Source organism: Ambystoma mexicanum, chromosome 2p (assembly GCF_040938575.1).
Source record: "Ambystoma mexicanum isolate Mex_15411 chromosome 2p, UKY_AmexF1_1, whole genome shotgun sequence".
In the NCBI taxonomy this organism is placed as follows: domain Eukaryota; kingdom Metazoa; phylum Chordata; class Amphibia; order Caudata; family Ambystomatidae; genus Ambystoma; species Ambystoma mexicanum.
Window position 1 is genome coordinate 48693495 of NC_090923.1, and position 11040 is coordinate 48704534.

The 11040-nt window shown below is 43.8% G+C and overlaps 1 protein-coding gene across 1 annotated transcript in view; it reads left to right on the top strand.

The window, feature by feature from the left end:
* Positions 1-10795, top strand: part of CCDC51 (coiled-coil domain containing 51) — a 74899-nt gene extending 64104 nt beyond the window's left edge. Inside the window, exons 3-4 of the mRNA XM_069643219.1 lie at positions 7514-7678; positions 9986-10795. Of these exons, the coding sequence (XP_069499320.1) occupies positions 7514-7678; positions 9986-10741 (921 nt within the window). The 3' untranslated portion in view covers positions 10742-10795. The remainder of the gene's footprint in view (positions 1-7513; positions 7679-9985) is intronic.
* The last annotated feature ends 245 nt before the right edge of the window (positions 10796-11040 follow it).

Consider the following 11040-nt stretch of genomic DNA (forward strand, 5'->3'; position numbering starts at 1 on the left):
AATAATAATCCTTGAAGCTGGGCACCTGGATAACAGACCTGGTAGTTATCCGGCAGCACAATATAGATTTTAGTCTTGGAGAATTAAATTAAATGTACTTATTGTTAGACCAGGCTAATGTGGGTGGGAGGAGCCCCCTTCCCTCAGTTGCTTGTTTCAAATGGCTCTTTTCTTTTGCTTTTTAATGGGTCTTTCTAATGTCATAAATGGGCTTTTCATGCAGGGCAAGAATGTCGGATAACGGTCAGACCTAATTGTAAACCTTAAGTTATTGAAAGTTCAAACTTTGTGCTCTGCTAATTTGAACATCCAAAAGGTTATAACCTTTCCACAGCTACTTTGACAACCATAGATTATCATAAGCCCAAACTGTACTGTTCTATTTAAAGTACACCACATTGCTATAGACTTTTACAATAATTGGACAGTTTTTGGAGAGGAGTATATTTTTTTCATTTACCCGTTTACATAAAATACTGTCATATAGTGCTGAGAACACAAGTAGTGTTGGAGTGAGAAGACCAAACATGAGTTACTATGTTAATACAACAATAATGTGGTTTCCCCATCTTCACAGATGGGATACCATTGAAGCAAGAAAGCGTGGTGACTTCTTGGCCAGGAAGAGTACTTCGGCTTAGTCGTAATAAAGGTTGTTGGCCCACTAGCAATGTGTCTTATTGGTTCCATTCACCTAACTCGTTTGAGATCATTTCAACTGGTAGAATGCAAGAACTCGTGAGGGGAGATCCGGCCACAAACAAGTTCCCCATGTTGAGGAACCCGTTGTGACGGCAACTCACTGCTTCCCCTGCCACACTGTGATAATGGCCACAGAATGATGCTTAAAGGAGCTTTTGGCTCAGAGCCTCTGGACTGGGGAGGACCAGGAGCACTGCATACATTGTCTTGTTTCGAAGGCTATAGTCAAGCTCTCAAATCGTTTGGCCCCTGTGGTTTACTGCAAGGTGGTGCTGATCTGTGAAGACAGCAAAACCTCAATGTTTCATGCCAACAAGCCCCTAGTGCCTCTTCACTCTGCATCTTTGCGATTCCTCCATGGGATATTTCTCCAAGCCTTCTACCTTGTAGGCAAGGTCAACACAGGAGGTGGCAGGTTTCACAGGCTGAAATCTGTATGAATTGGAGCTCAACCTTGACGCTTTCATCTGGGTGGTAGGGGACAGCAAGTGCCCCCTATATGCTTCTTGGATGGGGATAAGCTTATCTAAGAGTTCCAGATCACTTTGAGTGACAACACGTCGATGCATCCCCTCCTTCTTATTTTTTTAATCTCCACTTCCTGATAGCTCTGCATTGGCCAGCATGAGTGTGGTTCTCTGATTTTCTCTTCATAGCGGCACTGGTTGAAATTCTGTGGAACATAGAACAATCTCTTTCAACAGCAAGGCATGGTCTTGCATCCCTAGCCTCGTGTCTAGCCATGGCAAGCTGTTTCCTGAGCAATTGACTCTAGCATTTTGGGCTAACATGAGCACAATGTAGATGGCCAGAAAACGACTACGGCCAGTCTAAAAGCATGTAGACACATTTTAGCCACTGAGCTGTATAAATGGACGATCAACCAGCTTATGTTCCAGTTAGATGATGGTCCTTCCTTTTACAGCACGTTTGGTGGCCAGTGGTGGGCAGGTTGATCATTGTAGAACCTACGTGGCTGCATTGGTGCTTACAGGAATTCAGAAACAAGATGTGTTCAGTCTTGGGCCAATCCTATAATAAAGAGATACCTAAGAAGTCTTGACAGGCCTTTCCCTCTGGTCAAGAGACCTCATCTGGTATAGGATCTTAATGTGATCATTTTGTGTGCTGATTCATGAGTCGTTTGGAGACCATGGACACCAACGGCTAGTTACATGGATGACAGTCTTGCTTTTCGGTTTGACTTCCGTCAGAAACTTAGAGAGATTCAGAAATGTTTGGTCCCGTAGCCCTTCACACTATTTAACAAGACAACGTTGTTTTCCTTACCCACTCTGCGCTTTACCAACATTTGTTTTTTCTTATCCCTTACCTAGGAGGTAGTCGTTGCAACCTTTTTTTCTGTCCCCGCAGTTTGAGACTGACCGGACGCTGCACTGTTTAGCTGTTAGGCAAGCTTTACCTATTTAGTACAAGGGGTAGTCCTAAATAGGATGATTTGTTTGTGACAATGGATTGATGGCATTCCTGGGTGGTACACGGCACATATTATCTATCTGTACCTTGCTAGCTGCACACACTTATAGTCAAAGTTAAAGCCAAGATTGCGACTTTTCAGAGACCAGTCTAGTTGGAGATTGCCAGTGGTCACTTGTACAGCTCGGTTTGGTTTTCTACAGGCATTATTGTATTGTCCCTAGTTCCAATGCCGATGATGCCTGCCTTTTGAGCAAGAAGTCCTGAAGAGTCTCTTTTCGTAGGTTAGTTGACGTTCTGCGACCGGTTGAAGGTTCATGCTGTGCAATCAGACACTGTCTATGGAAGAAAGGCAACTGGACATGGCGGTAAGAAAGCTCCCCCTTGTAGTAACTGATGTACTCGGAGTCTATAGTCCCTTTTTACTTCATATGACCCTCCCTCCATCCTCCATAAATTGTAGTTCGCTGATGTCAGAACTGATTTGAGAAAAGAGGGGGCTGATGGGGTGCTGCTGGGGACAGTCTACATTGCTGACCTATGTCCTAGTGACAGTGCCTTTGCACATGCTTACATTTAAAGGATAAGTCACGTTTTGTAGTGCAAATGCTCCAGTCCCATTGTTATGGGTTGATACCTTATTGGTATTGATGAAAGGGAACTATGGTCTAGGAGTGCAGTAGTCGCTATGTTCAGTAACTTTTTTTTTTTTAGTGATCCCAGACATCTTGCCTAGAACATTTGCACCATAACCAAGCTCCTCCCAACTCATATGACCAAACCTTGACAGTCCTGAGCAGTTTGTTTCTTACTGTTGGGGCATTGAAGAGCTGTGGGCCCAGAAAAGGTTTTCAACCTTTACTATAATGGGCAGAAATGAAAGCTGTCCTTGGCAGTGGTGGTGCTTTGTCTAAGACATGTGACCTATCCATTCCCTCCTTTTCATTCACATGTAGCGTGTTTGCGTGGATAACATTCTCCTGCAATGCCCAAAGGTCCTCTTCTAAGACCTTCTAAACCAATTGAGTTTGTCTTGTGTGGCTGGCACTGCTAAGCCTTTCCACCCTTTCAAATAGAATTCTGTTGACATCTAGCTCTAGTTCCTCAAAACACTGGGATAGCGGGGACTGTTTGCATTTGCTGCATGACAGTACCGTCCTGATAACAGGAATTGTTTCTTCAATTGGCTCCTACTGTATATCTGGAGGCTGAGTACAAACTCAAAAATTGACAAATCCCCCCACCTCAAAAAAAATATCCTTCAACTACCCCGCCCACCCCCACACTCCCTGAAAACCTCACTGTCCTGCCATACCTCACCACAAACATGGAGCACTTCATCTCAACCCAACTCCATCAACACATAGAACCTACTCAACCCCTTTTAATATGGCTTTTGACCTGGACACAGCACCGAAACAACGACACTTCACATCCTCGATGACCTTCACATGATCACTGACCAAGGACACAGCCTCAACCTTTCTGCAGCCTTCATCTCCAGCGACCACACCATTCTCACCAACATCTTATCCCACAGGTTGAAACTCTCAGGCACTGTCCAACTGGTCCTCCTCTTTCCTCACGGATAGAACACGCTTATTCTTCATGCCCACTTATCAATCTGACCCCACACCAGCCAAGTATGGGCCCCACAATGTTCCTCCTTGACTCCATTACTCTTCAACCTATATGTAGAAGCCCTGCCCTCGGACAGTACCTTAGCAAACACAACCTCCTTTTCCACCAATACGCAGAGACCATGCAAATAAACTCCCAAACACTGACGTCTTCATAACTCAACTCCCTAAAAAACAGTCACTTAACCATCACAACGTGACTGGCAATCCACCTCCTCAAACTCAATCTTTCTAAACTGAATACCTCATCTGCCCCCCATCCCGCAGCAAAAACACAGCCTCACCCCTTTGATTAAAGAACTTGCCAGACAACCCACACACATCTCTCTCCAAACATGTCAAATCCTCTGGCTTCACCGTGGCCCTACCTCCCACCCCAACCTTTCCTTCACAAACCACATAGCTGCATCCTACAGTTACACCTCCTACACAAAATCAGACCTGTCCTTACACTGATGACTTCTGCACTGCAATACATGCTCTGATTCTGTTTGGGCTGGCCCACGATAATGCTGTCCTCACTGGGCTCCCCAGCAACACCCTTGCTCCCCCTGCAAGCCATACAAAGCTCTGCAGTGACGCTCGTTCTCCACCTAGCCAAACATTCACACACAACCCCAGCTCTCATCCAGCTCCACTGGCTCCCCATACCCCAAAGAATTGCCTTCAAAGGATTCTGCATTGTATTCAAAGCCATTAACCACAAAAACCCATTTCACCTTCATGACAAACTAAATACATTACCCACACAAATATCGGGCATGGTCGCCTGCATCTCCTATGAATTCCACTCTGCAAACTAACATGCACCCAGGGCATGGAACACCCTACTCCTCCATATGAACACGACACCCTCCATTACCGCTTTCTTCCCCTGCTACCACTTGTATATTCTAACTAATCTTTTTACCCTATCCTGAAAGGTTCTATGTTCATTCACCACAAGTTTTTTTCCTGCAAGTTTTTTTGCTGAAATCCTTTGCCCCAAAAAAATGAATTGAAAAAATATGGGTGTGGGGAGACATATAAGGGGTGGGAGGAAATGGGGAATAAATAATAGTGACGAGGGGCATGGAGGGACCCCCCCACTCCCGGAAAGAAAACAAAATGTGATGAAGGAACATTATAGCATCCTGAAAATATTTTGTGACTTCTGTTTTCACCTTCTGCCTTTTGAACATTTGAAGGTGCTCCGAGACCCTCTGAGTAGGGCCAGCACTGAACAAAATTTAAAAAAAAAACAAATGAATAAAATACAGGGGTAAGTTGCCAATTCCCCACGTGCATACCACTTCATACTCGCCAAAGGCTAGGGCAGATTGTTCAGCATGCATCATACATACATTGTGCAAGCACAAGTCAGAGCCTGTAGGGTCAATGGTCTGGCAGCGGTGGGGAACTGAGCATGACTAGGTGTATTTCAGTCCTCTTCTCTGAGGTCGATAGTTTAAAGTGTCATGGTGTAGGTTAGAGAGGGAATGGGATGTTAAGATCAGTGAGTGGAACACCTGCAGCAGAGAACGATCTGTACTGTTAAGGTGCACAGGTTCAATTCCAGTAATACAGGGGATTGGCTGAAGTACCTTCTTCAAACCCCTCTTCAGAGTTTGCCAATGTTGTGTGCTTGAAGATTTGAAGGCAATGGAAACTACATTTCTTTGTAAAGGGCTTTGTATAACTGGTACTGCTACACAAGCATGAGAGTAATTGGCAAACAGTGATGCTTTTTATTTTATCTCTTCTGTTTGTCCGTCTGTCCCAATGAAACTCAAGATGTGTGCATATGAAAAAGTATTCTGTTGTAGGGATTGGAATTGCTGCAAACCATTTAGCTTTTTCCTGTAGTCTTGAAGAGGTTTGTTAGCTATTGGATCCCCAGACCCACTTTGTTGGATGAGTATAACGTGGAGAGGTGTGGAATAAACCCACGCATAGGGAAATGTTTGATTTTTTTATGGGGTCGGGAATAGTAAGTTAGTATGGTAGAGGTCAGGGGAATGTCTTTGTGGAAAATCATTTACGTTTATTAATATTTTTAATTTTCAAATGAGTAGTACTTTTAATGAACAAGACCGCAGTCTGCCTGTCATTTTGATGGTCAAACTTCCCCAGTCAATGTTTACACTATTCCCTGCCTCATTGCTTTCCCACTTTCCCACTCATTGTCATTCTCTTCACTTATGGACATTGATACTGCTGTCCTTCTAATCCGTGCTCATCCCACTGCCTCTCCTCTCGACCCTCTCCCATCTTCCCTGTCTCATCAATATCTTGTTTTTCCTTTCAACTCCTGCTTCTCATCTTCCTTCAAATGTGGCAGGGTCTTGCCTTTTTCTTTCTAAAGAAATTTGAACCTACTCACCCCACTAACTGCATTCCTGTTTTTCTTCTACCATTCCTCTCCTTGAGCGTACCCTTTACCATCAGGTTTCATCTGATCAAAATCTTCCTCCCCTTCAGACTGGTTGCCCCTCCTCCCACTGCACCAAGTTGCACTCCTTTATGTCTATAATGCTCTTCTATCCGTCTATCACTCAAAACTCTCTTCTGACCTTTATTCTTTTGGATCTCTCAGAAGTTTTTGACACTGTGGATCCCTCTGTTCTACATTCCTCTCTCACTTCATTTGTGTTCTATCTTCATTCTGACATGGGTCCACTCCTATCTCTAATATTTCCTACTGTTTCTTGGTCTTGACAAACTTCACCCTCACACCCGCTTTGTACATTATACGTCGAGGTTCTATATTTTTCTTTCTGCTTTTGTCCCTCTACACCATTCCTCTCTCTGCTCTTATACATTTGTATAACCCATCCTATCATTTTTATGCTGATTCCCAAATAGTCCTGTCTTTCTCCCCATTAAGAATTCACTCCATTCCACCGTTTCCAATTGCCTATCCGCCATAAACCTCTGGACGTCTTCTTGCTTTCTTCACCTTTATCCCGCTAAAACCTGGATTGATTTCTTCTTCGTTCTTCCCTACCAACACTGTACCCTCCCTAAGACCACTGCTTCCCTTTCTTTCCCCCCCTTCTTCCCTCTACTTCTTTACCTCCTGTCGCAATTTAGGGGTTATTTTTATTCCCCTCGCTCCTTCTCGCTGCATAATGAAAACGCTGCTAATTCCTGCCATTTCAATCTAATATTCATTGTGTACGCCCGTTCTCCTCTTTTTCCGCCATTAAGCTACTTATCACATCTCTTATTTTCTCTCATATCGGCTACTGCTTGGCTTCTGTCTCCCATCATCCTTCTCTTCATTCTGTCTATAACTTTGCTATCTGTCTCTTATTCTCAATTCCCTCACACACCTCTGTTTATCTATGTTACGCTGATCTTTTGATGCACTGATAATTTCTCACTTTCTATCGTCTGCAAATGCATCCATGTTCTTGCCCCACTCTATCCCTCCTCCCTTGTTTCTCTTTATTTTTCCAGACCCTGTTGTACCAGTCATTCCCAAAAACCAGCTTCTGCTTACTGTTCCCAGATCCCCACTGTGCTTTATCCCGTTTTCGTTCTTTTTTTCCTCGTTGCTTCAATGATGCAAGCCATGAGCCTCACTATTTGTTCATCATCCTCTCTTACTGTTTTTCAAATTCGACTCAAAGCACTCCTCCTTTCGTCTTTCTAATAGTGATAGTGACACCCATCAATATCATTGAATTTCTAAACTCTTCAATTTCCTCCCACCCTGCTTACAATAAAGTGTTGTGTTTTAATGTTTTCAGGCTGAGAAAGCATTCATGGTGGCTCGTGCTGTTGTTCGGGACGTTCGCGAGGAGGTGGAATTCCAGCAAGTAAAACTGAAGGAGGTTCGTGATCGTCTTGACCGGGTGTCCAGGGAAGATGTGCACTACTTGGAGCTGGCAACCCAGGAGCATAGGTTGCTGCAGGTAGGGAATATATGACTAAATTGTGCCATATAGTCCAGATGGTGCGCTAGATACCATATGCTTCTTGTCCAGGTTTTCAAATCTTGCTTGCATGTCCAACACTGTATTTCACCATTCTATAATAATGGCATGAAAGCTGCAGGATCTAAACCTGACATGACCCTTGAATGAAATGTCCCTTGTGTGGTTTTGTGGTTGTACTGGGTGTTCCATACCTTTCTGAGGCTGTGGTGGGATGATTGTGGGAGGAGGACTGGCCCATTTTTGTTCCACTTTCATTTTATGGAAAACTGCATATATGCTGTGTGCAAATTGAGCCAGGGACATCCCTCTTTCCAGGAGACCTCTGTATGTTTGAGTTCGGGTTTTGTAGTTCGTAGATATGCAAGGTTTATTTCACCATCAGAGAGAAACTGTCAGCCACTAGAGTTGTTATGGTCCCACATCACCCATGAGCTGTAAACAAAATTCACACGCAGATTCACACAGTCTCCCTCACCTTACTATGTACAAGGGCAATGTAAACACATTTTAAATACTAATACACACTGCATGTGCTTACTCTACACTTGTGCTACTTGTTCACTTTGCTTACTGCACACAAATACTCTGCATTTGCATGGTTGGATGGTGCGTGCATTCCATGCTAGCTCACCCTCTGGTTGGTTTTGTGAATCATTCTCTGTCCACAAATGCATCGTAGGGCATCGCTTAGTAAGCTGCAGTGGCAATAATTGTGTATCTGTGCCTGTTTGTTTGTCATTCTTTCTCGTAGTGTTTCTATGAATTTGTTAGTCTCTCCCACCCACCTGGTCCCTTTTTCGAGGGTTTTTCTGCCCAGAATCAAGGCACAGACCAGGACTGTTGTAGTTTTAGCCGTTCTCGGTGAGTAATTCCCCATGAATGATCTTCAGCGATTGCAAGCAAAAGTCCTTATAACACTCATTGTGATGAAAGGACTGCTGCTCTGGGATGAGAGGTGGTTTTTAGAATCCTACTTGGCCCCACACTACTACTTAACCAGCAGTCATCTCAATCATGAAGGTTAAACAGGCACATGAATGCAGTACCCCCTTAAGCCTCTTTAGGTAGACTGAGCAGAGGGCAGGCCATACTCTTCAAGAGCTGTAAACCAGCAAGGAAGCACCCAAAACTACAAGTGCACTGAGCTACCAAAATCAAGTCCATGTCCAATTAGGTTAATTCTCTAAACAAATGTGTCTATAATACACTGAAAGGTCAAACACATATTCAGGACTAGGACCAGCATTTTTTGTGGACGAAACTTCAATCCCCAGACAGAAATACACAAAGGATCTGGCATTTGGCTTTTATTACTGCACTGCCTCATAGCCAGTATCTCTACCCAGATATAGTTTTATAATTCAATTTTACCAGAGTACTTTAAAGTGTGCCAATTCATAGAGCAGCCATATGGTTATCCGTGCAAACTATCCGCGAGCTTGCCCTTTAACATCCAAACAGCGAATGTTACAGATTCTGCTGGCAGCTTTACCTATGGCTACATTTGAGAAGAGCGTGTAGATCTTTTGCTTTTATGTGCAGCTTATTTTCCTAGTCCCTTCAAAACCCTACAGCAGAATTGATCCTGAAGGAAAGGTTTGTACGTTAGATCTAGACACCAAATCAATTACACCATATGGCTCGTAAATAAATGTCATATGCTTAGCAAGACCATCACCAGTAAAGAAAGTGATTGCCATTGGAATCAAAACCTTGGTGAGCCGCAACTTCACCAACTCTGCAAGAGGACACAAATGTACATGTCAGTAGAAATTGAGTCCGAAAGTAAGAGCTTTTATGTCACGCGAAGGTGAACCCATAGGAAATCCTAAACAGAAAAAAACGAATGATTTGAATCTTATTTGGTCTGCCTGTTATGTTATGTTTCTGATCTGCTGCTATCCATATGTGATGATGAGAAAAGTACAATTGTGTGCTAGAATGTTCTTTTGTGCTACAAATAGAGTATATTTCTTTTTAAACTCAACTGAAAGGTATGAAAAATAATTGGGATGTAATACAAGGATAGTCCAAAGGGCAGGTTTGCTTTTAAATTGGGTTCGTTATCGCAGTAGGGCTGAATTATCTTCCAACGTATCAACTTTGAAAATGTTGCCACAATGAACATGGCAAGCTGTAGCAATTTGATGGAGAAGATAGTCTGCTTTAGTAATTGCGTGTGTACGATTTGTTCATTTTGAAGTATAGGCTGCATTTTGTTTGTTTTGGTAAAGGACGTTAAACTATGTATGACCCCTACTCATTCTGTCTTGTTTCCTACAGGAGGAAAAAAGGATCCGTGCTTCATTCGTTCATGCTGAGGATACAGAACGTGAGAAGTTTGCCCTCTTCTCGGCCGCCGTGAGGGAAAGCCATGACAAAGAACGAACCCGAGCAGAAAGAACCAAAAACTGGTCGATCATTGGCTCCATACTGGGGGCCATTATAGGGGTTGTTGGCTCTACGTATATTAACCGTGTCAGGCTATACGAATTGAAATCATTACTTCTAGAAGCACAGAAAGGGCCACTCAGCTTGCAAGAAGCTGTCCACGAGCAGGCCTGCACTTACAAACAGCAACAGAAGGACCTCAACAATGCCATTGTTAGCCTACAACGCATGATATGTACCGGGGCCAAGCCATGCCCGCCACTGACTGAGGGGGGTGCCTGTGGGGTGCCCTGTGAAGACCCTCTTTTAGTTCTGTTAAACAAACAGTCGGATGCCTCCAAACAAATATATTCATCTTTGGAATGCCTACACAAGCAGGTGTCCGGCCTTGGAACTAACTTGTGCAAAGTGACTTCTGATGTTAAATGTGTAAAGGCTGCTCTTGCTTCAAGTCCTTGTGTGCCCCCTTGTCGTAGGGAGGGGGAAGACAAGCCAGTCACTGCGCGGGAGGTCATGCTGGAACTCATCGATACAAAGCAGAGCCTAGAATCTCACATCAACAGGAGTTCTGTCTTCAGCACTGGGCTGACATGTGCAGTGTTTGCATTCACAATCCCTGCACTATACATTCTGTTGAAAGGCAGCTAGAGTATACTGTGTGTACCGCAGAATGGGATGATCAATAAAGTGCTTTTTAAAGTATCAGGAGACTCTGTATGCTGACATACTCCATGAAAGACGTCATCACTGCCACCTTTATTGCTCTTTTGAAACCGTTGATCCGACATACCGCTGTTGTCTTGCCAACACATGACTGATGTCTGCACACAGCAGCATAATCAAGAGCCTCTGGAGGTCAGTCATCAGGGTCAGTCTCCCCTGGTCCTACCATAAAATGTAACCTAGAGCTGCATCCCATGGACATCAACATTACAAACAAAACCTTC